Source organism: Lutra lutra, chromosome 11 (assembly GCF_902655055.1).
Source record: "Lutra lutra chromosome 11, mLutLut1.2, whole genome shotgun sequence".
In the NCBI taxonomy this organism is placed as follows: domain Eukaryota; kingdom Metazoa; phylum Chordata; class Mammalia; order Carnivora; family Mustelidae; genus Lutra; species Lutra lutra.
Genome location: NC_062288.1, coordinates 102557409 through 102582406, shown reverse-complemented (window position 1 = coordinate 102582406; position 24998 = coordinate 102557409). Strand labels below are relative to the sequence as shown.

Below are 24998 nucleotides of genomic sequence, written 5' to 3'. Positions count from 1 at the left end.
CCTTTGCTGTGTCCCAAAGATTTTGAACAGTTGTGTTTCCATTTCCACTTGTTTCCATGAAATTTTTTTCAATTCTTCTTTAATTTCCTGGTTGACCTTTTCATTCTTTAGTAGGATGCTCTTCAGCCTCCATGTATTCAAGTTCTTTCCAACTTTCCTCCTGTGGCTGAGTTCTAGTTTCAAAGCATTGTGGTCTGAAAATATGCAAGGAATGATCCCAATCTTTTGGTACTAGTTGAGACCTGATTTGTGATCCAGGATGTGGTCTGTTCTGGAGAATGTTCCATGTGCACTAGAGAAGAATGTGTATTCTGTTGCTTTGGGATGGAATGTTCTGAATATATCTGTGATGTCCATCTGATCCAGTGTGTCATTTAAAGCCTTTATTTCCTTGTTGATCTTTTGCTTGGATGATCTGTCCATTTCAGTGAGGGGAGTGTTAAAGTCCCCTACTATTATTGTATTATTGTCGATGTGTTTCTTTGATTTTGTTATTAATTGGTTTATATAATTGGCTGCTCCCATGTTAGGGGCATAGCTATTTAAAATTTTTAGATTTTCTTGTTGGACAGATCCTTTAAGTATGATATAGTGTCCTTCCCCATCTCTTATTATAGTCTTTGGCTTAACATCTAATTTATCTGATATAAGGATTGCCACTCTAGCTTTCTTTTGATGTCCATTAGCATGGTAAATAGTTTTCCACCCCTCACTTTAAATCTGGAGGTGTCTTTGGGTCTAAAATGAGTTTCCTGCAGACAGCATATCCTGCAGATGGATCTTGTTTTTTTAATCCATTCAGATACCCTGTGTCTTTTTTTTTTAAGATTTTATTTATTTGACAGACGAAGATTACAAGTAGGCAGAGAGGCAGGCAGAGAGAGAGGGGGAAGCAGGCTCCCAGCCGAGCTGAGAGCCCGATGTGGGGCTCCATCCCAGGACCCTGAGATCATGACCTGAGCCGAAGGCAGAGGCTTTAACCCACTGAGCCACCCAGGCGCCCCACCCTGTGTCTTTTGATTGGGGCATTTAACCCACTTACATTTGGGGTAACTATTGAGAAATATTAATTTAGTGCCAATGTATTGCCTGTAAGGTGACTGTTACTGTGTATTGTCTCTGTTCCTTTCTGCTCTGTTACTTTTAGGCTCTTTCTTTGCTTAGAGGACCCCTTTCAATATTTTCCATAGGGCTGGTTTGGTGTTTGCAAACTCTTTTAATTTTTGTTTGTCCTGGAAGCTTTTTATCTCTCCTTCTATTTTCAGTGACAGCCGAGCTGGATATAGTATTCTTGGTTGCATATTTTTCTCGTTTACTGCTCTGAATATATCATGCCAGTCCTTTCCGGCCTGCCTGTCTCTGTGGAGAGGTCTGCTGCCAGTCTAATATTTCTGTCATTGTATGTTACAGACCACTTGTCCCAAGCTGCTTTCAGGATTTTATCTTTGTCACAGAGACTTGTAAGTTTTACTATTAGGTGACAGGATGTGGACATATTTTTATTGATTCTGAGAGGGGTTCTCTGTGCCTCCTGGATTTTGATGCTTGTTCCCTGTAACCGTCCCTCAGAACAATGTATTACTTAAAATATAACCCATGAGAAATTAGCTAGTCACCAAGCATGCTTAAAGATAGCCTTAAGAAAAACCTGTACTAGCAACAGGCCTCTGTGGGAGAGGATGACATGTCCTTGAAGCCGAGCAGCTGGAAACACCTGACCTGCTCAAGATGGAACACCGCCTGCTTATCTTTCTGTTATCTCCCCTTCCCGGAGAGCACCTGCAGTTAGTCAGACAATCCTTTTTGTCTGGTCTTGCTCAACTATAGGTCACGTACTACGTGACCAGACATATTTTGCCTTTCTTCTTACTTATCTACAAGACTCGTGCTTAAAAGCAATCAGTCCCTCCTGTCTCCCTGGTCTCTGGCCATGTTCCGTGCTCACCTGGCCTGAAACCAAGCATTTCTATCTCTGGCACACGGCCCCATTTGGAGTCTCCAAATCCAGCTGATTCCTTCAGTGTGCTGCTCCACCCCTCCTCCTGGAGGAGGAAGGAGGGACTCTCCCCGGATCTACACTTGTGGGGTCCCTGCTTGAAGAGCAGTGGCCCAACTGTGCTTTGGATCACGGTTTAAGGTAACCCCGAGCTGAGAGCCCCCACCTGAGCTCCGTCTCTGTAGTCAGCTTTCGTGCTGTGATACCTGGGAGCTCTGCCACACTCAGACACCCCCGGTCTTTCTGTGACCCCACAGTTCCTGAGACCACACTGTCCTGCGAGGGTTCCATGCCCCGCTTAGCCTCTGGAGCGACATCTCTCAGTGAAGTGGACTTCTATAAGTTCCGATTTTGTGCTCCACTGCTCTACCACTTGCCAGGAGCCGGTCCCCTCCCCCACAGTCTCTCTTCCCGAATGTTGCCTCAGATTCACTTAGTGAGTCCTACCTTCCAGGAAGTGGCAATTTTCTGTTCCTATTGTTGCTGCTCTTCTCTTTGATCTCCTGTTGAGTTTGTAGATGTTCAGAATAGTTTGATAACTATCTGGCTGAACTCCTGGGACCTGATGATATTTCGGTCTCCTATTCCTCCACTATCTTGCTCTTCCCCTAGTTTGTTGAATTTTCTTGAGTTACTATAAATTTTTAAATGTTCATGGTACATTATTTCTTTAAAAGATTTTATTTTTATTTGACAGAGAGAGACAGTGAGAGCAGGAATACAAACAGGGGGAGTGGGAGAGGGAGAAGCAGGCTTCCCGCCAAGCAGGGAGCCTGATGCGGGGCTCGATCCCAGGACCCTGGGATCACGATCTAAGCCGAAGGCAGACGCCTAACAACGGAGCCACCCAGGTGCCCCATTAATTTTTTTTAAGATTTTATTTATTTATTTGACACACACACACACAGAGAGAGAGATCACAAGTAGGCAGAGCAGCAGGCAGAGAGAAGTGGGTAGCAGGCTCCCCACCAAGCAATGAGCCCGATGTGGGGCTGGATCCCAGGACCCTGAAACCATGACCTGAGCCAAAGGCAGATGCTTAACCCACTGAGCCACCCAGGCACTCCCCTGTTAATGTTAAGAAACAGCCACTGATTAAAATCCAAGTTTCATTTCCTGCCACCTTAAAACATTGCAAAAGGCATCCTGATTTCTTATATATTTTTTCCAGATAAAATACAGGATTCATATGTTTATTCTCAAAAAGGCAATTTAGATTTTTTTTTTTCAGCTTAGTATTAGCCATTCTAGCTAATTCTTTGATCACAAAGCACCTGATTAGTCTTAGGAAAGGATTTCCTGTGTTTGTGTGTGTGTGTGTGCATGTGTCTCTGTGTGTGTATGTGTAGGTTTGCTAGGACTGTCCACACACTGGGTGGTTTAAACAATAGAAAATTATTCTGCCAACTCTTGAGGCCAAAAGTCCAAGATCAAGGTGTTGGCGGTGTTGGTTCTCTGAAGTTCCTCTCCCTGGCTTGTAGGTGGCTGTCTTTTCCCTGTGTCTCCACATGGTCCTCCCTCTGTGTCCTAATCTCTTCTTAAAAGGACCCTAGTCGGGGCGCCTTGGGTGGCTCAGTAGGTTAAAATCTCTGCCTTTGGCTCAGGTCATGATCTCAGGGTCCTGGAATCAAGCCCCGCATCGGGCTCTCTGCTCAGCGGGGAGCCTGCTTTCCCCCTCTATCTCTCTCTGCCTGTCTCTCTGCCTACTTGTGATCTCTGTATGTCAAATAAATAAATAAATAAAGGACCCTAGTCATATTGGATCAGTCATCCCAACCTCCCCATGTGACCTCATTTTTCCCTTAATTACCTCTTTAAAGTCCAACCCTCCAAATACAGTCACATTCTGGAGGTACCTGGGGTTATGACCTCAACATATGAATTTTAGGGGCACACACACACACACACACACCATATATATATATATATATATATATATAGTAGTGAGATAGTCATTTTTCTTCTTTAGTAACTCATAGACTCTGATTAAACATGACAGATCACACACACGTGTTTATCCCTACTCCTTCCCAAAACGCCATCAGAACAATGGTGAATGAGTAAGATGGTACACATTCACAAGGAGAAAGGAGATGGGAGGGGAGACAACCAGGGACGAGATACAGGACGCGTTCTACAAGACGGCATGGAAGGAACCATGGTAGCTGTCCGAGCTCCCTGCAGCCCAGGGTCTTTCTGGTGCCCCCAGAGCACATTGCGAAGGAAGCTCCCAGCTCCGTGTGGAGATCCATGGCGGGGTGAATAGGGATGGGGAGAAAATCTGTGCCAAACACTGGGCCATCAGTCACTAAGGATTCGGGAAGGTAAATGAGACCCTGTTTTGGGCAATTAGCTTAGGGCCTGGGGCCAGAGAAATGGCCAGGCTGGTTCCCGGCCCACCGAGTCCCTGAGCCCACTCATATTTGCTCAGGATGCACGCGAGCTGAGCAGTATTTGGACAGCTCCCCCCATCCCACACTAGCTTTGTTAATTCCATCACACCCTTCCGCTGAGCCTGTGGCCTCCCAGGAGCCTCCTGAGAGCCCTGAATTTCTCACCAGCAAGGATGGGACACGCAGGATCAAGACTGACTGTGTGTGCTTGTGATACAGGGGTTGCTGGACACCAGAATCCACTCTGACAGAGAGGCCTTCCTTCCTGGTGTGGTTTTAGGGCTTGGGAAGCAGGGGAAGGGGTCAAATGACTCCTCAAGGTCCCATGGGGTTTGAAGATGTCTGTATTTCTGGGAAGAATGTCCTGAAATGTGTGTCTGAGGATTCTGGGGACTGGTCACTCAGGAGAGCCGAAGAAGAAGGCGGCCCTACAGAGGCGGGGCTGGGGCGGGTGTGGGGTGGCAGGCAAGGCAGCCCATATCTCATGGAGAAGAGACTGGGTCAAGACCACCAGATGCTTGGGCTCCTTGGTCAGGGGGAGGGGGAAGGGAGGGCGGCTTGGCCAGGCTTGGCCAGGGTCAGCCAGAGTCAGCCAGGGTCGGGGTCAAGGTCTGGCGGCAAGATTGCAGCTGGGAGGCCTGTGGGTGGACGGGAGGGAGGTCTCAGAGGGCTGTCTGCCAGGAGGCCGGTCCTAATGGGGTGGGGAGGAGCCTTGGGCAGGCTGGGAGCTGGAGGGGCCCAAGGGGTGGGAGTGGGAGGAGATGGGGGCTGACCAGGAGGAGTGGAGGGGGCAGGAAGTGGCTGACAGCCTGGCCTAGAGTCAGCCACGGGAAGCAGAGACCCCGAGGCAGAAGAGGTGAGGAGGGGAGAGAGGGTGAGGGAGGCAGCCGGGTGGAAGGAGACCAGCCAAAGGGAGCAGCTCCAAGGGTGAGATCTATCAACCCCGTCTGTAAGTCCTTGTTTTAAGGCAACACCCTGAGATCTCTCCCTGAGGGGACCTCCGTTTCCACATCTGCAGCTTTCTGGTCCTAAGACCACCAGTACACACAGAGTTTTTGGGGGGAGTCCATGACTCAGGCAACCCCAGTCACGGATAAGGGGACAGGATCAGGAGGTCTAGCAGAGGGGTGGTGGGAAGGCCCCAGAAAAGGAGTTAAGGGAGGGAGGGGCTGCCTAACAAAGAAAGCCATGGTGGGGCTGAGGTGAGACTCCGGGGTCTGGGGTCAGGGGTAGGGCCAGTGATCAGGAGCGGCCCCAGCATAGGGAGGGTTAAGCATCCTCCCAGTTCCCACCCCACTCTGGGCCCCTCCCCTGTGTTTGCGTCCTCCCAAAACTATTTGGCCTCCAGCTGGTCTCCATTCTATATCCTGCCCCTCCCCCTTGAGTTAGCCTGGGGGAAGAAGGGGGTGCTGGGGCCAGGGTTCCCAGGACTGGGAAGGAGCCCGCAGGCTCAGAGTGCTGAGGGAGAAGCAGACCTGGAGAGGCTGAGGTGGGGAAGCCGAGGGGGGCTCTGAGAGCAACGGGCAGGAAAGGGGATCAGAGACAAAGTGGGGGAGAAGGAATGGGCCAGAAAGGGTTGGGGGAAGGGTGCGAGTGGGCAACAGGAGGGCTTCCCAGGCTGTTGGCCTGAGGACAAAAGCCAACTCAGCACCTACCCGGGAGGAGGCCAAACATGGGCAGAGCTGGGCCCAGGGAACAGTGCGGGGGCAGGGAGGCACTCGAGGACCAAGGGAATACCAGGGGGATCTCGACCGAAGGGCCACCTCCTGGCCTTCCAAGCCCAGCCCGGAGCCCTGTCAGGCACCCCCCCGCGCTCCCCCCCAGCTCCGGGGCCAGGCTGCTGGTGGCGCCGGCATGAAGAGCTGAGAACCCAACACTGTCGGCAGGGCCAGGGGGACCGACGCGACGCCATGTGGCAGCTGCTGATGCCGCTGGCCCTGTGGCTGGGCGCGGTGGGCCTGGGCAGAGCCGAGCTCACGGCAGCACAGCAGCGCGGCCTGCAGGTGGCCCTGGAAGAGTTCCACAAGCACCCACCCGTCCAGTGGGCCTTCAGGGAGACCGGCGTGGACAGCGCTACGGAAAAGGTGAGCGTGAGCGGCTTCACCAAGCGGCGTCGCCTGGGGCGGGACGGGGCTCAGGGAAGCAGGCGCCCAAGCCCTCGATGAACACCCAGTTCTCCAGGGAGAGGCCAACACCCTAGCCCCCTTCTCAGCTGTTTCCTGGGGGGCTGGGGAGGAGGGACGGGTCACGCCCGGGAGTGCTCGGTGAGCTCAGCCGGCTGCTGGCCCTTCTCTGTCTGCGGCAGCCCTTCCCTGCAGGGACCTTTGTGAGGCTGGAATTTAAGCTCCAGCAGACCAGCTGCCGGAAGAAGGACTGGAAAAAAGTGGAGTGCAAAATCAAGCCCAACGGGGTGAGTTGCAGGCGTGTGTGTGTGTGTGTGTGTGTGTGTGTGTGTGTGTGTGAGAGAGAGAGAGAGAGAGAGAGAGAGAGAGAGGGAAGGAAGGAGACTGGGCATGTGCTCAGGGCAGGGGTCTGTGACCGGTTTAGGAAGAGAGCCAGCAGGAAGCCCCGGTTGGAGCAGCGGTCCCTCGGGAGAGCGGCCTCTCCCGGAGCTCACCTGGCCCAGTCTGAGCCGGGCCCTGTGACACCGTGGGTGGCCAGGGCTGGGCTACTCTGAGAACATCTGTTCTTCAGAGAGAGTCCCCCTCCAGTCCGGGCTCCTCTCTCGGGCTTCGGGTCTATGGTGGAGGAAGCCCAGGGCAGGGGGTTTGGCTGCCCCCGCCCCAGGCCTGGTGAATTCCCCACTCTCGGTGAGGCTTTGCGTAGAGATGGCCCAGCCCAGGCTGACTCCTCACAGGGCTTGACTGTAACTGGCCCCCTTGGGGGCATACCCATGGCTGTGGGCAGTCCCCAGTCCTGCTGTTCCAAGCACTAGCCTGTGACTCAGGGGGGTGCTCTGAGGGCCTGTTCCCTCCCACTGTTAAGGGACGGACTGGATTGTATCAGTGACTTTCCAGACTTCATGTCAAGACACTTGCGTCCATATCAAGCCTTTTAAGAACACGCAAATAAATGTAACAGAGCTGCAAAGTGGTTCGAGGTGGACGTCAGGTGGGGAGAAGCCATCTGGGGAAGGAGTCCTTCCAGGAGTCCTGTGCCCGGAGCCAGCTGGCCCGCGTGACCCCTCACCCCTCTGCTCTAGGACCCACCAGGGGAGCCAGTCCCCATTGCAGGCAGCCCCCAGCTTCCACCCTGGTGGGGCAACACCCCCGCCCTGACCCCTTTCCTCTCCTGACCCCATGTTCCCCTCCCCAGAGGAAGCGGAAATGCCTGGCCTGCATCAAACTGAACTCTGCAGATAAAGTCCTCGGCCGGATGGTCCACTGCCCCATACACACGCAGGCTCTCCGGGTAAGAGTGGGCAGGGGAGGTGGGGAGGCTGGGGAAGAGGCTGGGAAGATGGAGAAGCTGGTCCTGTGGGAGAGGTCAGAGCGGAGAAGCTGGTCCTGTGGGAGAGGTCAGAGCCGGAAGCATAGACTGAGGTGCACAGAGGGCGAGGAGGGTGGGAGGGGTGAGGAGGGGCAAGGGGGTATGCGGAGAGAGGAGATAAGGATGAGGGGTGAGAAGAGGTGAGGAGGGACCAGGACGGGTGAGGAGGGGTAAGGAAGCTGGGAGGGGCAAGGAGGGTGGGAGGGGTGAGGAGGGGTGAGGAGGGCAAGGAGGGGCTCTGGGCCTGGCCCCGCTATTCCCCAAGGGATGTGGAGGTGGGTGCCACAGAAGACGCAAGCACCGTCCCCAGGGGTACTCTCCACGGGGACACCCTCCCCGGAACCCGCTGGCGCCCCGGGCCTGAGCAGCTGCCACTGCCGGCAGGAGCCCGAGGAGCACCAGGAGGCTCAGTGCGACAGGGTGGAGCGCGTGGGCGAGGACCCCCACAGCTACTACTTCCCAGGACAGTTTGCCTTCTTCAAGGCCCTGCCCCCGAGCTGAGGCCCGACGGTAGATGGTAGGTGCCCAGGACGAGCGACAGAACTGAGCTGGGACAGCGCTTGCGTGTTGGGGCTGGAGATTGGGCTGGTGTGGGGCTGAGGGCAGCGGTGGGGGAAGGACTCGGAGCCTGGGAAAAGAGCTTGGACTGACCCAAACAGCCTCCCGCACACCCGAAACCTTGGGTTTCTTTCTCTTTCCCTATAGAATTCTGTCCCGCTTCCCGGACGGCTGCAGGAGCTAACCAGCGCAACACCGACCTGCTGTCCCCGAGCCCAGGGAGTACGAGCCCATTATCCCCGAGCCAATAAACTGCTCTCCCAGACTCGTTCTGTCCTCTCGCATGCCCCCTTCCCCTGAGCTCGGCTGCGGGAGTAAGGTCTCGCAGGAGCAGCAGAGCCGGGGGAGCAGGAGAGACCAGGGGCCGCAGAGACCTCGTCTTGCCTTCGGGTGCTCGCGCTCAGGAAAGCAAAGCTCACCCACAGAAAATGACAGGCAGTGATGCTCATCAGAACAGAGATTTAATAGGGATCCGCGTGGGTGAGAACAGGCAGCGAGGGCTCCAGGGCGACACAGGATGAGCCACGACAGCAGGGGTTACCGCGACAGGCAATGTGGGAAGGTGGGCCAACGCCACCTTTGGGGCTCTGCCACTTCCTCTCCCAGGACCGGCTGGGCCAGCACGCACCCCCTCTCTGCCTTTCTCACATCTAGCTTTAGGAGGAAGCAACTCTCTCCCACTGAGCCTCTGGCCAGGGGTGGCTGCGGCTATAGACCGTCTCCTCCAGAGGCCTCCTCCCCAGGCTCACGGTGGAGGTGGTGGGACGGCCTCATGCTGGGCGTGCCCCTTGAATAGGGCCCTTACCCCTGCTAGAGGCCACGGGGGAGGTTGTGGAATCTTCCCGAAGGAGGAGAAGCGGGGGGGGGGGGGGGCTGCTCTTAGGAACATGGGGAAACAAAGAGCCGGCGCTGCAGGGGGGCAGAGGCGGCAGCCAGGCCATAGTGGGCCCAGCTGCCACAGACCGCAGACACACTCAAAACACGAAGGACGAGGTGGTGCTGGCAGGGCTGAGCGCCCGTTCGGCCTGGGCCAGGCTGTCTCGGGCCTGGCGGTCCAGGTCGTGGCACTCCTGCAGGGTGTGCTGGAACTGGCGGCAGGCCTCCTCCAGGATGGAGCTGCTCTGGCGGGGCCAAGACTCCCAGTAGCCTGGCTCCACCCAGGGCTGGGCCTCGGTGGCCCTGGGGCCGGGGCTGGGGCTGGAGCGCAGGGAGCTATCCAGGTCCCGGCACAGCTGGTAGAACTCGCTGCCCCGGCCGGTCACACGCTCACCGTCAATGACCTTGAGGCCAGGGAGCAGCTCTCGGATGGCCGCCCAGTACGAGGGGCTGCTGCACAGTGGGTTGCTAAGCCGGGCCAGGGGGTCCCGAAGCCGCAGGTACTCGAGGCCCCGCAGGCCGGCCAGACACTGCAGCTGGCCGGGGGTGGCCAGCAGGTTGCCCGCGGCGTTGAGGCTCTGCAGGTTCTCGCAGGCAGCCAGCGGCTCCAGCGCCGTCAGCCGGTTGTCGGCCACGTTGAGCACCAGCAGCTGGCGCAAGGAGGCCAGCGGGCCCAGCTGCGTGAGCGCGTTGCCCGACAGGTCCAGCCACTCGAGCCCCAGGCACTCCCCCAGGCAGCCCAGGTCCGCCAGCCCCAGGCCCCGAAGCTTCAGCAGCAGGATGGACTCCAGCGCGAACTCACCCGAGCGAGACTTGAGCAGCTGGGGTGTGACGCGCACCCCGTCGGACTCTGCCGGCTTCTCACCCTGCGACTCCATCGGATGAAGTCAGTTGAGGGGAGGCCCCGGTGGTTCTGACACAGGGACGTGGATGCCACAGGGGATCGGCTGACGGCTCGCCCTGAAAAAGGCACCATCCACTCCGCCTGGGCCAGCGCCGGAGGCCCGCTTCTGACAGCCCTGCTTGAGGGCCAGTGGGGTCCTACGGGGAGATAATCACACCATAAGCCGGCCTCCCCTGAGCCCCTCCGGAACCCGAGGACGTGGACAGCACGAGTGGCCGGCCCGGCCAGGCCTGCCTGAGGACACAGAGCCCTCCGAGGGAGGGGGGCCCCAGACAGGATCCAGCGGTTATGGCCACACTGGACGGCATTCCAGGGGCCACGGGACTAATTCTTCCCATTTTCTGTATCCGCACGGGGAGGCAAAATCTCTACGTTTTCCTTTTTCAGTACCTGCTCATGATCTCTCCTTATCAATTGTAAGGTGTTTCTTTTTAACCATTTCAATGAATTCCTGAAGAGCTAACAGGTCACCACCATCAACAACCTCTTCTGTTTCCCTCCACATGCAGACGCAAAAGACAGCACACTGGGCCTCACTTGTTCTCTCAAAAATGTTCTCCACTCAATGTTTTTTTTAACATGAGCGATGAATTCAAAATGGTTTCCAGATTGTGTGGGCCAACTTGTAACCTCTGCTTGAGATCGAGGGGCCTGGCGGCTCAGCTCTCTGCCCAAGGAGGGGAGACTGAAGTCAAGGAGGGAGGGAAGGGCCAGCAAAGGCCCCCAGAGGAGGGGGCAGCACAGGCAGTCCAGAGGCCGCCGCTGCCCACCCTCAACCCCAGCGCCTGCCACAGCAGCTCTTCGCCCTGGCGCCAACAGAAGGGCGACAGTCCCTGCGTGCCAGGCAGCACAGCTAGGGTTACCAGAGAAGGCAAGCAGGGCCCAAGGCCAGGCAAAGAAGCCATGCGTGCTGAAGGGAAGGGCCTGGCTAGCACTTAGGTTCCAGAAAGGCAGGGGAGGGAGGGCCCTTCCAGGCACCAGTGGCTGTGGGGCTGTGGGGCGGCATGAAGCCAGGTGCTAGCGCGAGGCCGGAGGCCTGGGGGAAAGAGCAACGCCGCCCACAGAAGGGTCAAGGTTTCAGCAGAGAGGAAAACAAGAAGGCACCTCTGCGCCAAGTGGCAGCCTCCCAGCCCTGCCGACTCTGGCCAGCCCTGGGCCGCGCAGGGTGACGCAAAGAACCATGGGGCTGTCCACTCCTGCTGTTTATAAAACCTGGGCTCCAGGGTATCAGAGTCCTAAGCCTGCGTTTATGTAATCCACACCACTTTTTACTTCCTTCTCCAAGGAATCCACGCCCAGAGTTCCTCCCCCTCCCTCAGCCCCCTCCCCCATCTCTGAGAAGGGGGTCCCCATGTCCTAACATAGCTCCCCTCTAGTCTGCAACACCCCTTCATTTCTTTCCGAAAGCGATGCGAGACATCCACTAAGAAGTCTGGGTGGCTGTGTTTGAACGGGATCTGCTGGGGCTTGGAAGCAGCGAGCGGGGGTTGAAGCTGCTGCCCGAGGTGGGTGGGGGGGCAAAGCGGGCACCGGAAGCTACAAATGCACAGAGACACACAGACCACACCGAAGGTAGTGAGCGCTGCAGAGGGGCGCTCTCCGGAGTCCAGGGACCCAGTCACATTACTGGATGCGTGTGGGACACACAGGACAGGCAGGGGGGCAAGATGATGTCCAGCTGAGGTGACCGTGGGCATCGGGCCAAGGAGGCGCCTGGAGCTGTCAGCTGAAGGGATTCAGCGTCACCTGCAGAGGCGCCCAGCTAGAGTGGGTGATGCACTGGGCCAGCCTCTTCGGGGAACACAGATCTCTTTAAGTGTTTGCACGCCTCTCTCCAGGGCAATGCAGAGCCTCCCCAGCCACACGCTATTTTGGGGGCGAAAGTGGTCAGGAGGCCCTGGAGTCCCATGAGCCAGCGTCGAGAGGACACCAACCTTTATGAGGCTGAAAGGAGGGATCCGACGAGCAGCCAGAGGGAGGCGGGCGAGGACACAGCGAGGGGCAGTGTGAAAATGCCCACTGGAGCGGGACAAGATTGCTGGGTGGAGCAGCGCCAGGCCGTGGCAAGCCCACAGCCCGCACACGACGGTCAGGGAGCGCTGCCCTGAGGAACCGGCTCAGGGACCTCAGGGACCGTTTGGGTGGAGGTGGCCACGTGCGGGAAAGGGCAAGGGGACCAGAACGGGGGGGGGGGGGGAGACTGTGTGTGCTCCCCACATTATAACTGGGAGGAACGCTTTTTGCAGCAGGGGAAACAGAGGAGCCAAGAGCACATTCGCTGGGAATCGGGCCTTCCCCGCCCCACAGCCCCGCCTGGCCGGGTGCAGCCCTCCCGCCCGGGTGCTTGCTGGGGACAGCACTGCAGTCACCGAGGTGAAACATGGATGCTCCAGCCGATGGACCTCCGCTCCGCCCCGCTCCCACCTTACCCGCCATCTGCACACCTCAAGGAGGCAGGTGTGGGCGCGACCGAGCACCCAGCCCACGCGCACACCCAGCTCGCACCGGGCCGGCAGCACAGGGCAGGCCCCGCCGGGTGGACGGCTCCTCCACACTTGGCTTCTTCTGTGCTCCTCTCGAGAGAACCGGAGTCCTCCTGCCCTGGTCCTGCCCTGGTCCTGCCCTGGTCCCGCCCTGGAAAGGAGTGCACAGAAGCTCCTGGTCCCACGTGTGCCTGCCAGCAGGGCTTGGTCACGTGGACGAGACTATGACGGAGGCACAGCCGACGCTCGGCTTTCCTTGGGACGCGTCTTCCCTTGTTCAGGGCTGCCTTCGTGGAGTCTCAGTTCACCTCCCTAGGGAGTGGGCCGGGAAGCGACGTCCACGAGCCGGGGCGGGCCAGGGCTGTGTCTCGGGGAGAGGTGGCCCTCGCGGAGCAGCCTCAAGTGCTCCGTCACCAGCTGTTGCGGGGGCCCTGGAGAGCCTCCCTCTGGCCATGCCCCTCCCCCACGCACAGCGCAGATCAGGGCCCCCATCTCCTCGGCCGCTCGAAGGCAGGTATGTCTTGGTTGCGCGGGTTATCCTGTGCTTCTAGAATACCCGGCAGCACCTGTCTGCCACCCAGAAGAGGACACCAACAAGCCATGACACTCAAATGTCTCCATTGATGAATGTCCCCTGGGACAAAACTGCATCCCCCCACCCTCACCCCAAGAGCTACTGCTTGGGCCCAGCCAGCTTCTCGGGCACCCTCTTCCACTCCCCCTACTCCCGCGTGCTGCCAAGCTGCCGCCCAGCCCTCCTCGCCGGCCAACACTGCAAAACCGGCTCGGGGACACCACAGCAGGAAGAGCTCAGGGGACCAGGAGCAACATGCCCCCCCCGTGACTTTAGGGCCCCTCACATTCCTGCCCCCACCCCGCCTACCGAGTCAGAATTAGAGAGAGAGGTACGGGACGCCGTGTGTCTGAGAGCCACGGGGAGAACCCAAGGCCCCACTCTGATCTCACCACCAGCAGTACTTGACAGAGTGGGGGATGCAAAGAGGTGCGCCATAGCCCCGGCCCCTGCCCCAGACGAGCCTCACCTCCTGCCCAGGGGGGTCTGGAACAGCTCTGGGAGGTGGGGGCAGAGGCCAGACTTTAAATCACGCTACTCCGACCATTAAATGTGATCTTACAAAGCTTTATTTAAGAAACAAAATGCAGTAATTATGAAATTACAACACAGTTAACAGGACAGAGGATATGATCCCAAGATTAAAAAAAGAAGTATGTCCAGTTATTAGCAAGCCTGTCCGAGTGAAAGGATCCTGGTTAATTTTTCCTGCTCGCTTCCTTACATCCTCGGTGATTTCCAAATGTCCTATTGTGAATTACTCATAGAGACGCAGGACTGCTGACCCTTCCAAGGGAGGCGAGGGGACAGGTGTCCTGGCCTGGCCCCCACATCCAGGTCCCAAGAGCAAGTTGGGCCTCAAGGGCCTTGCCCCACCTTTGCCTACCGACCTTCCCTCTGACTGCCACCCTTCCGGCGCCCGAGAACCTAAGGAGAGCCTGGCTTGGGTCGTGTGCGGGGTGACAGGCCTGCCCTGATCCTCTAGCCTCTCCCTTCCTGCCTCTCCTCACCTGACCCCACCGGCTCCGACCCTGCCCTGCAAGCCCCCTGGGCTGTCTGGCTCCGGTGGGTCTCATACGCATCTCTCCTTGCTTCCAGGTGGGGGGTTTGCACTTGGCAAGTGACCAGGAAGACAGGGAGGTGTGGGTGCTGCGGGTGGCGGCGGGGGATAAACGAAGCTACTGAGAGCCTGGACAGCTGTGGAGCTCCTCCCAAGACCGCTTTCACTGTAGAAAGGAAGAAACCCCAGGGCCTCCAGCAGTCTGGAAACCAACCACAGTTCCATCAGCTGTCCTGGCTGGACAGTCCCATCGGCGGGGGTGCTCTGGCCACTGTGGGATCCATGAGGAAGTACCGACCCCAGGAAGACCGGTGTGTGCGTGTGTGCATAAGCTTCCCTCTTAACATGGCTGCTCTAGCGCATGCTTCTTCTACAGCGCAAGCCAACTGCAGAAAAGGCTGCCTAGCTTACTGGGCCTCGCTGGCTGAGATTTCCCACCTGCCAGCACCCTGGCCTCTTCTAGTCCCTGGTCGCTGTTTGAGAAGGCAGGGCCCTTAAGGGCATGTCACGTACAGAGACAAGCTGCACGGGCCCTCATTGCCCACACACATGGCAAAGGGCACTGAGGCTTAGAGCGCAGGACAATTTACAGTCACCTCCTGACAGATGTGACCTCTTCTACGCCCAAACTCCTGGAAACAAATTAAGCGATGGCTGGACGGAAAACAACATCTCCCTGGAGGCAAAAGGCAACCTATCAAGAATTGACAAACTGTCCCCACTCCTTCCAGCAGCTTTAGGACTCCAAACACCCCCGTCTAACAGCCTGGAGTGCTCGGTCTGCTCTCCCCTCCCAGCCCGGGCAGAGCTCTCCCGCAGGCAGACTTTCAGACAGTCAGGCAGAGGTCGGCCTTGCTGGCCTGTTCCCCCTCGGCCAGGTCTTCCTGGGGGAAGAGGAGGGGAGGGGTGGTGTAGTTGGGGAAATTCTCCAGGTTGGTCTTCAGGAAGAGGAGACGCTCGATGGTCCCCACGGGGAGAGGGGTGTTGTGCTGCACCAGAGCAGGGCTGCCCAGGGAGGCACAGACACTTCCAGAGAAGGCCCCTGTTGGGGGACAGGACAGATAGACAGTCGCCAGTCTTGCCAGGGCCGGCCAGACCTCCTGCCTCTTCTCCCAGTAGACCAGCGGGTCCTCCTGGGCGCCGATCGTCTCATTCTCACGCAGGTACTTCTTGACGATGATGCTGGCCAGGTGGCTCTCGGTGGCGAGGGAGGCACCACTTCTCTCAGACGCCAGCAGCCCCACACTCTCCAGCTGCTCCAGCAAGCTCCTCTCCTTTCGGCCCAGCAGCAGAGACCCAGAGCCGCTTCTCCGCGAGGGCTCTTTCCAGCCCCTCCCCTCGGCCCCAAGGCTTCTGGCTCCCCCACCGCTCAGTGTGGGGACTGCACGCATGGTCTGGGGGCCGTGCAGGGAGGGCGAGGGAGGCAAGGGGTGTTCAGACACCATAATCTCCTTCACCTTGTACACGAGAACTTGCTTCCAGTGGTCAATGTCGGCCCCTGTGGGCAGGATGGCCTCGATCCGGCCCTTGAAGCGGGGGTCGAGCAGGGTTGCCAGCACGAACTCCTCGCGGTGGAAGAGCTCGTTGAGCTGCCGGTCTGTGGTGAGCTGCAGGGCCAGGCCCTTGGCCAGCCGCACGGCGGCCCCCACTTCCACGCCGCCCTGCTCCTCGAAGTGCTGGGGCACCTGCTCCACGAAGATGTGTAGGAGGCGGAGCTGCGGCAGAACCTGGCTCAGAGAAGCCCGAGCCGCGCTCGCCTCCCGGACTGCCACCCGGAAGGGCCGCAGAAGCGTGACCAGACTGTCCGTCAGGCTCCAGAACACGGCCGACAGGGCCGAACCCGCCTTGCCCAGCTGGTGCTCCTCCTCGTACTCCCGCAGCGGCCGCTGCTGCCCCACCAGCCACTCCATCAGGCGGAAGGCGGACACCCAGTGGTCTGAGAGCTCCCAAAAGGGCTGCTGGGCCGGGAGGCCGCACCGCCGCTGCAGCTGTGTCAGCAGCTGCCTGGCCCTGGCGGAGCTGTGGAAGTGACTGCAGATGGCCCTGACCGTCCCCAGGATGATCTGGACGCTTTGATGGTGACACAGGAAGTTTGTCACCAGGGAGTCGAGGCAGTGGGCAAAGCAGGGGAGGTGGGTGTAGCCCTCCGTCCTCACGGCCTGCTCCAGGCTGAGGCAGCTGCCCGATACCAGGAAGCCCGGCTGCAGGCAGGTGCGGCTGAGCCACAGGTTGACCTGCTCCCGCAGCTCCCGCTGCCTCTCCTCCGCGGTGCTCTCCTGGGACAGGCCTCGAACCCAGAGCACGGCTTGCTTCCTGCGGCTCTCCGACGCCCCCTGCCGACTGCCCGGCCGTATTGCCCCCCAGTGGGCAGAGACGGCCACGTAGTCCACAGCGGAGTCCCCGGCAGCCGCGGACACGGTGAGGTGGGCGCAGCCGCCCTCGGCCCGCCGCATCTCCCGACACACCTGCTCGTCCACGGCCGTGTGCAGCAGAGGCAGCGCGGTATTGGAGAAGAAGGCTGGAGGCGGCACGTGGTAGCAAGGGTCCGCCTGGGCCATAAACCTTCTGAAAGACGGGGACGAAACAAAGGAGAGCGGCAAGGCCAGGCTACAGAGCAGCTCTGCGATGCTATGGTTCCAGGCCTGGGCTCGGGGCGGGCTGGGGGCGCAGGGGTCACTCTGGCCCTCCGTGACCGCTAGCGGGAGAGCAACAGGTTCATCTTTGGTAGAAGCAGGCAAGAGGGGTGGAGCCAGGAACAGTGGCTCAGGCCTGCCCGGGGCCAGCTGCTGGCCACTGTCTCCCGAAGTGGAGGTACCAGGGCCATGTCCTGCTGACGGGAGCCCTTCGGCGCTGGCGGGCAGACCCTTGTGCTTTTTCTCCTCGGTCCCCTCCCCCTTCTCCCCTGGGCTGGCTGCGGCTGGCCTCCTTGCTCTCTCCAGCCCATGCTTACCCACCAAGTGATGGAGCAGGCCTGAGGTTTGGAAACGGCCCTTCCATCTGCCCTGTGGGACGCTAGCATGACAGCGAGGGCAGGTGACGTGGTAGACGTTCCTGCAGTCAGCAGTGAACAGCCGTCTGATGTCGGACGCCGGCTTCTGCCCCGCCGTGTCCAGGCGGCTGGGGGAACGCCTAGGGAAAGCCCAACCCTTGGTCTCTGCCTTCAGAATTCTGACCAGCTTCTTCAGGCACGGCGGCTTCTGGAGGTTCTCCAGGGACGACGGCTCCCCGACAGCAGCGAGCAAATGCCTCTTCTTCCACCTCCTGAGGCGGCGCACCTCCCTGGCCAGATGGGCTATGAGGACGTCAGCCTGCTTCACCTTCTCACTCTCACGGGGCTGGCCCACCTCGGACCTGTCCAGACCGGCCGCCTGGACTGGCGCTGTGGCCACAGGGGACTGGCCCGGGCTGAGCGCTGGGTCTCTCGACTTCTTTAGTGTGGGCTCCCCGTCCTCTCTCTGTCCACGCGCCTTCTGTTTGGATGCCTTCTTCTCGGGCTGCCCAGGGGGCTCCTGCCCAAGCACAGATTTGAGGTTACAGAGGCCAGAGTCTCCCTTTGGCTTATTCCACTCAGGGCCGACCAGGCACTTCACGTGGGAGGCCACGGCGTGAAGATCGGGGCTCTCCCGGGAGCAGGATTGTCTCTTCTCGCTGTAGACATGGAGGCCCGGGGTGACTTTTTCCTGCTCTCCCAGGAACACTTGGTCAGGTGACGGGACCGACGAGGAACTGGGGAGGGGATGAGGTCTCTTCCTCTGTAGAGGCGGATCCCGTCCACTCCCTTTCGGGGAGACAGAGGACCCAGTTTTCCTGTGGCCACTGACAGCCCTCTCTTCTGTATCTACAAACTCTAGCTTAACCTCCGTCTCCAGCAGGCGCCCCAAAGCACCCCAGCCAAGTCCGTGAGAGGTATTGGTAGCTCTGGTGTGAAACTTGGAGCCAGGAGAAGTCAGGGGAGCAGCCGGGCTCCTGGGTCCAGTCACAGAGGAGTCGGCACAGAGAGGCGGCTCCTGGCCCGCTGAGCCTGAATGTGTATGTCTCTTGTGGGGCTTCCTGGGTTTTCCTACTGGCAACATGCTTGGGAACTTGGGGGAAATGAGGAGATGGGTCCAGGCTGCAAAGCAAGATGAAGACAACAGCTCTCAGCTGCCCCGCTCAGCTTTGGGGACCATGAGGGGGAAGGCAAGGCTGGAGGGGAGAGGAGCGAGCAGAGGATGCAGGTGTAGGGAGATCCTGGGAAACCAGTCCCAGGACAAAACTCTCAAGCCGTAACACCCTTGGTGAAGGCTGGCATTTGCTCCTGCAGACCGGACAGAGCGGCCCGGACAGAAATCCCCACAGCTCTCTGGACCTCAGAGGGCTCAACGTCTTTGCGGACCACGCTAACTGAGGTTTCTCTCTTTCCTTTCCATGTCTACGGAGAACCTGGCACACTCGGCTGGTTTCTTTTGTTGCGGATACACCAGAAGACAAGCAAAGCCCCTGTGTGCGCGTGGCCTCCAGGCTGGCTGGCAAGACAGACTTGAAGAGCCGAGCTGACATCATGGAAAGCTCGAGCTGCCAAGTAGTGTGAAGGAGCGCCACCTGCGGCTGTGAGACCCCAAGGAGGGGACTGACCTTGCCAAGACGTGGGGCAGGTTTCCCTGGAAGAGGAGCAGGAGCCAGGTGCTGTAAGCTCAGGCCGAGGGAGTAGAGCTTAGGTCTCTTGAGTCCCGTGCCCCTGGGCTGTATCTGTCACCCAGCAGGGCAGCAGAAACAGGTCATGATGCTAGATACTAGGCAGTGACGCAGCCAGTGGCCTCGCTAGATCTTTTGAAATTCTTTTTCTAGAAGTCCGTCTGCACCAGGAAACACGGGACAGGAGCACAGAACAGGACAGCCCCTAATGCCAGCGACTCACGTCCCCACGGTCCTGTCACGCCACTCTCCCTGTCCCAGAGAGACTCCTGCAGGGCTGCTCACACTTCCTCACCTCCCACGCCCCTCGAAGCCTGCTCGTCTGGCTCTGGCCTCCGCCGCTCCCTGATGCTGCCCTGACAAGGCCACAGCCTCCTCCAATGGACTCCCCTGCCCGCACTGGGGTGCTGAGCCATGTCTTCCGTTTGGAACCCCATCTTCCTGTGGCCCTGGGGCACCTCATGTCCTTGGTTTTCCTCTCACCTGCAAATTCTTTGCAGTCTCTGGGCTGGTCCCTCTTTCTCCTGCCTGTTCCTTCCTGCTGTTGCCCAGGCTCCCTGCCCCATTTCTCATCCTGCACACTCTCCCAGACTAGGGCTACGTTCACATCCTGACATGAGCCTGTGTCTGACTCAGAGCCTTCTCTTCAGCTTCCCCTCTCCCACCTGTTCTTCCTGCGGTCACCACAATCGTGTCGACGGGACAGCTGTTTGCCCAGATGCTCCGACCCCAAGCCGAGGCATAATCCTGAACTCCCTTCCTTTGCTCGTTCTCCTCGAGATTAGGTCACTTGCAGGTTCTGGCCCGACAGGAAAGGGACACGAAGAAGTCAGGAAAGAAGTACGTGGAAAGGGAAGGAAAGGAAAGGAAAAGCCCAGTGCTAGAATGCCTTTCTCTGGACAAAGGGAGACTCCACGGAAGGTAACCTAACAGCCCCACCACACACATCCAAAAGCAAGTGGGACTCGTCTCTTCACACCAGAATGACATACAGACTCAACCAGAAAATTTAGAACCAGTATGTTCTGACACTAAGTGATGTTAAACATTAAGAAGAATCACCAGGGAGGGCAGGCCTGCCTTTGTAGGCGACAAGCCCACTGAAGCAGCGCCAGGAAGATTCTGCCTGTGGAGGAGGGTGGGCAACATGAAGCTCACACTGAGCTCCCGTCTCCGAAGGACCAGAGGCATCACCTCGGAACGGACGAGGTCTCCATTGAAGCGGAAGACACCATCCCAGCCCCACACATGCCCTGAGATGTCAGAACTGGAGTGGGCTGACCTCAGCTCTGATTTTAGGATAAAAGAATTGGAAAGCCAGAGTGGGAGTGTGATGGTCCATGGCAGAGCAGAAGAGCAGAGCTGGCCACAGGCCTCCAGAAGCAGTGTGTAGGCGATATCCCCACGGAGAACGCAGAGCAGGCTGGGGACCTGGGCCTGCGCCAGACCTGCCTCACTGTCGACAGCCAAGGAAAAGGACAAACCTGTGTGTTAGGGCTGCAGCTGGGGCCACGCCAATCCTGTTCTGTTCTCCAATTAGCCTTGTCCCACCAGCACACCTGTTTTCTGCAAATACTCCTGATTCACTTGACTGTTGAACAAGAATTCATCGGGGGCCCACCCACAGCCAGCACTGTGCCCTAAAGACACAGTACAGGAGAGGAAGCGCCCCACTGGCGCTCAGGACAAGACAACAACTTGAAGTGGGCCCGTGGCGCCAGAGCAAGGCAAGCGGTGTGTGGTGCCATGGAGGCCAGGCCTCGGGCTGACCTACACATAAACCGAATCTACGACATTGGACTTCAGATTCTGTCTTGTGAGGGACCACTTACCCGAGGCTACGCTCCAGGAGCCCCAACTCCTGATGGATTCCCTGGGTCGAGGTGGGGTCTTGTGCAGTCACCGGCAGCCACAGTCCGACCACCACTCTCCCTTCCACGGAGGCACATAGGATGATGACTAAGAGGCAGGTGCCGTGGGGAGCCTCCACGTGAACCTAAGATGTAAAATTTGGTAAGAAAACCATTCCCAAACCCCAGTAGTTTATCAGTAAGAAGTTTCTGGTGACATTTCTCACCATAGAGGACAAATGCACATCGGAGGGCAACTACAAGACGGAGACCCCCAGGGTACCCAGCAGGCAGCAGGCAGGAGTGCTGCCGTGGGGTCCCGGGAGGCGGGGGAGGGGAGGAGGACGGGAGCAGGTGACAGCAGCAGGATGGAGGGCAGCAGGGACAGTCTGGAGAGCTAGTCAGGAGGCAGACTATGCGTGAGTTCCGAGGTGAAGGAGAACCAGGGGATAGAGAGGGACTCTCTCGTGATCCCATTTACTAACGCAGTTTACTTTTGAATATACCAATGTGAGGTTCTTCTGGAACAAGCCTTTGCAAGTACATGTGCCAGATAAAGGTCAGGGATGTAGGGCACGGGCGGTGAGCGGGTTTATCTTTGGAGACAAGAAAAAATCTAGTTTTTCGGAGAGCAAAGAAGGCAGGCAGGCTGTAGCACCAGGAAAGCCCTCGAGTGTGGGTTGGGGGAGAAGTGAGGCAGCCCCTGCTCTGGAGCCTACAGATTTCCAAGGGGAAGCCATCCATGTCCGGAGGCAGCAACGTGCTGGCTGAGCCCGAGAGCGGAGATGCCCCCGCACTTACATGTGTGCTGGCTGCACGGACTAGCACTCTTAGCATCCCTCTTCCCATGTGCACGCCCACATGGAAAGGAGTCACTTCTCTATTGCTCTCGTGCCTGCCTCACCACAGAGCCTTGAGGGGAGCTCTGTCCACCCAGGGCATCCCACACCTTTCTCTTGAGTTTTTACCGCCCAGCCGAATCGGCAGGCCCCCTCCTGTCTCAGCTCCTACACTGTCTACCCATCCCAGACCCCACATTGCAAAGGGCTTGCTGGGCCCTCCAGTCCCGGCTTCTCATGCCCTCACCCGCTCAACTGTGCAGAGTGGGAAGGTGGTGAGGAGAAGAATGGGAGGACAGGCACATGTGGAAGGAAAAGAGTAGAGAAAACCACTATGTATTTTTGGGGTCTGACTCACATGCAAACCCTATATGACCTGTCTTTAGTAATAAGGGTGCATCACTGGAATTCACATTATGCAAAAGTGACATAACATGAGGCCCGTCTTAAAGCATACACCAGGAGAACCCTTCGCTCTTTTCTGTGAGGCTGCTTTATAACGGAGCGAGAGCATGAGGTCGGCGGCTGGTGTGCGTGGGCTGAAATCCTGGCTGCCACCCAACAGCTCGGAGCCGGGATAGCGCGCCTCGGCTTTTCCAGCCACACCTCAGGGACAAGAGCACCCACCTCCCAGGCTTGTTAGGGGAGCCCGAACACGTAATCGAGCGTTCCGCGGCTGTCCTGGGCACAAAGCGGTGCTGGACACGAACCACTGGCCAGTACGGGCTGCCTCACCGGGCGTGTTTTAGGCGCAGGGCATTGGGCACTGGCAAACAGCGGCCAGGGAGAGACACAGCCGGGCCGTTTCAGGCGCGGGGCGGGGCAGGCCTGGGCGCCCGGGTCCGTGAAGTGGCACCGAAACGCGCCCTCCCCGGCTTACCTAGGCCCGCTGAGACCAGGCACACGAAGCCAGGTGCGGCTCCCGCTGCAGCCGACCGCCCCACTACGGCCGGTAGTGACCGGCCACCACTCCGCCGGCCACCGCGTTTCCCCCCCTCCCGAGAGCCACCGCGGGAGCCTCGGGAAGGCGCCAAAGGCCCCGCGGAGCCGGGGGACGGGGCTCGGGTTCCGGGACGCGCAAGGGCTACTTCCGGGAGCGACCCTCACCCACCCCCGCCTGCGGATGGTACGCTCCTCCGGCGGGTGGGGGGGGGGGGGAGCCCCCAGTGCGCAGGCGCGGCAGCCGCGGCCGGAAGCGATGGGCTCTCGCCGGCTGTAAGGCTGAAGTCGCGCGTTCTTATCACAGAGGCTGGGACGCCTCAGTACTAATCTAATGGCGCTGACTTAGCGGTGTTAGTCTTCCCCCACTAACCGATCGCCAAGGTCCTGTCCGACCCGGGCTCCCTGCGCCCTGGGACTCTGTCCGAGGGCTATCCGCGACTGGTGCGCGCGCACAGACCGAAGGGCCGGCAACAACCGTAATGGTCCTGCCGTCGGAGTCTCTTCCAGCCTGGAAGGCTCACCCGGCCTTACGGGAAAGCCCCCCCAAGGGTGTCTCCCGGGGCAGTTTCCCGCTGCTTGCTGATGTCGCAAAGGAGCAGGGAGCCGGATGCAGGGCTGGATCCCACGACCCTGGGGTTATGACTGAACTACCCAGGCGCCTCTCCTGAGAACTTTAGAATAAGCACGTGTATTCTAGTAACCTCCCCCCAGATCTTTAGTGTTTTCATTGATACCGCATGTGTAATGTCATGCAGTACATGATACTGCATACATGATACTGCATGTAATGTCATGAACATTTGACAGGAAACAGAAATAAAGATAACATAAACAGGCCCCAGGTTTCATGGCCCGCAATTCCCGGGTCCTATTATATATCAGAGGGCTCACAGTGCTTGCCACTTCCGTTTCCACAAAGTGGATCAGATGGTGTCTGTGATGGGAATAAAACAGGCAAAGGCAGCTGAGATCCTGGCAGAGTAAAGAGCAGCATGGAACTAACGTATATAAAATAATGTGATTTATGGCTCCCACTTACTGGTGAACCAGTCACTTTTTGATCCATTCTCTTGGCCCATATTCACAATCTCGATGAGGCAGGCCCTATTTTTACGATACCAACTGAGCAATAAAACTGAAGATCCTGAAGATAAACTTGTACTCAGCTAACCATCAGTGGAATGGGAATTTGAACCCAGGCACCCCAGGTCTTGACTGTGCACTCTCAACCTTCACGCTGAGCTGAGCCATTCAGGCAAGGTGGAGGGCTTCTGGGAGGCTGGGTAGAAAAAATAAAGAGAAGAATGCTTGCTGAATCAAATCCTACAGACCCAGGACACAGCTATTGCTCCTGGTATCACAACTGGTCCAGGCCAGAGCATCTGCATTTATCTTTCCAGGCCCAATGTTTCTGCTGTGTGAGCTACAGAAGGCCTGGTACAGAGATTTACCACCTCAGGGTCTCCCAGGTCTTTTTCAGGGCTGACCTTGACCTGAAAGACTGACCTCTTTTCAGAAGAAGGGAAGAGCCTTGCTGCTGTCACAGTACTTAATCCCGGGGTTAAGGAGTTAAGGCGGTAGTTCCCGTGAGTTTCTGGTAACATGCATTCCAAACATCCCACCTATGATTTTCAGGGAAGATCCTGGCAGGGTGAGCTCAAGGTTTTGCTGGGCTCAGTGCAACACGAGAGCTCCCCCACTCTCTTGGCCTCTGATGAGCCACCAGCTTATTGCTGGACTGCACGGCACTGGCATTAGGGTCTGCTCAGATCCCCAAGAATCCCCTAAAGTTTGAGTGCGTCCTTCTCCCCAGGCTGTGGTCTCCAGGTCAGGAGCTCCAGGTCCTGCTGGGAAAGGCTCACAGGACACCCGACGCTCAGGATACCAGCTGCACTCAAGCTTTCCAATCCCCTTCTGCAAGAGCTCTGGGTTGCTAAACTGATTAAAATGTATCAATTCCGGGGCTCCTGGGTGACTCAGTGGGTTAAGCCTCTGCCTTTGGCTCAGGTCATGATCCCAGGGTCCTGGGATCCAGCCCTACCTCGGGCTCTCTGCTCACTGGGGAGGCTGCTCCCGCCCCCTGCCTGCCTCTCTGCCTGTGATTTCTGTCTGTCAAATAAATAAATAAAAATCTTTTAAAAAAATGTTTCAATTCCCTGAGTGGTTGAGATTCTAGAGTACTTGTTCTTAATACAGGAGTGGGGAGGGCTTTGCCCCCATTTCAAAATGGCTAGAGACATAGACGGTTGTCAACCAGAAGCTGGGAGCAGGGGTCTTCTGGCATCTGGTGGGTAGAGGTCTGGGGTACTGCTAAACATCCTCAACTCAGGGTAGTAGCCCTTGCCCCAACAAACAGTTAT

The 24998-nt window shown here is 58.0% G+C and overlaps 2 protein-coding genes across 18 annotated transcripts; one reads left to right on the top strand and one right to left on the bottom strand.

The window, feature by feature from the left end:
* Positions 1-5106: 5106 nt before the first annotated feature.
* RARRES2 (retinoic acid receptor responder 2) lies at positions 5107-8701 on the top strand. Of its 7 annotated transcripts, none has more exons than XM_047695386.1 (6): positions 5107-5245; positions 6276-6473; positions 6695-6799; positions 7705-7800; positions 8263-8395; positions 8584-8701. In XM_047695386.1, the coding sequence occupies exons 2-5, from the start codon at positions 6300-6302 to the stop codon at positions 8377-8379; spliced, it is 492 nt and encodes a 163-aa protein (XP_047551342.1). In that variant the 5' UTR covers positions 5107-5245; positions 6276-6299; the 3' UTR covers positions 8380-8395; positions 8584-8701. The 7 variants fall into 7 exon arrangements, with proteins under 7 accessions (XP_047551342.1, XP_047551344.1, XP_047551340.1 ...); XM_047695384.1 differs by having other exon boundaries at positions 5151-5338; positions 8263-8388; XM_047695383.1 differs by having other exon boundaries at positions 5152-5316.
* A 177-nt stretch (positions 8702-8878) lies between these two features.
* On the bottom strand, positions 8879-22858 carry LRRC61 (leucine rich repeat containing 61). 11 transcript variants are annotated; one of them, XM_047695337.1, is made up of 5 exons: positions 22577-22851; positions 20840-21003; positions 20492-20647; positions 11784-11962; positions 8879-10353 (listed from the first exon to the last, which is right to left on the bottom strand). In XM_047695337.1, exon 5 carries the CDS (start codon positions 10188-10190, stop codon positions 9411-9413), a length of 780 nt encoding a protein of 259 aa, XP_047551293.1. In that variant the 5' UTR covers positions 10191-10353; positions 11784-11962; positions 20492-20647; positions 20840-21003; positions 22577-22851; the 3' UTR covers positions 8879-9410. The 11 variants fall into 11 exon arrangements, with proteins under 11 accessions (XP_047551293.1, XP_047551292.1, XP_047551297.1 ...); XM_047695331.1 differs by lacking the exons at positions 8879-10353; positions 11784-11962 and adding exons at positions 13827-18444; positions 18948-19061 and having other exon boundaries at positions 22577-22858; XM_047695336.1 differs by lacking the exon at positions 11784-11962.
* Positions 22859-24998: the final 2140 nt, after the last annotated feature.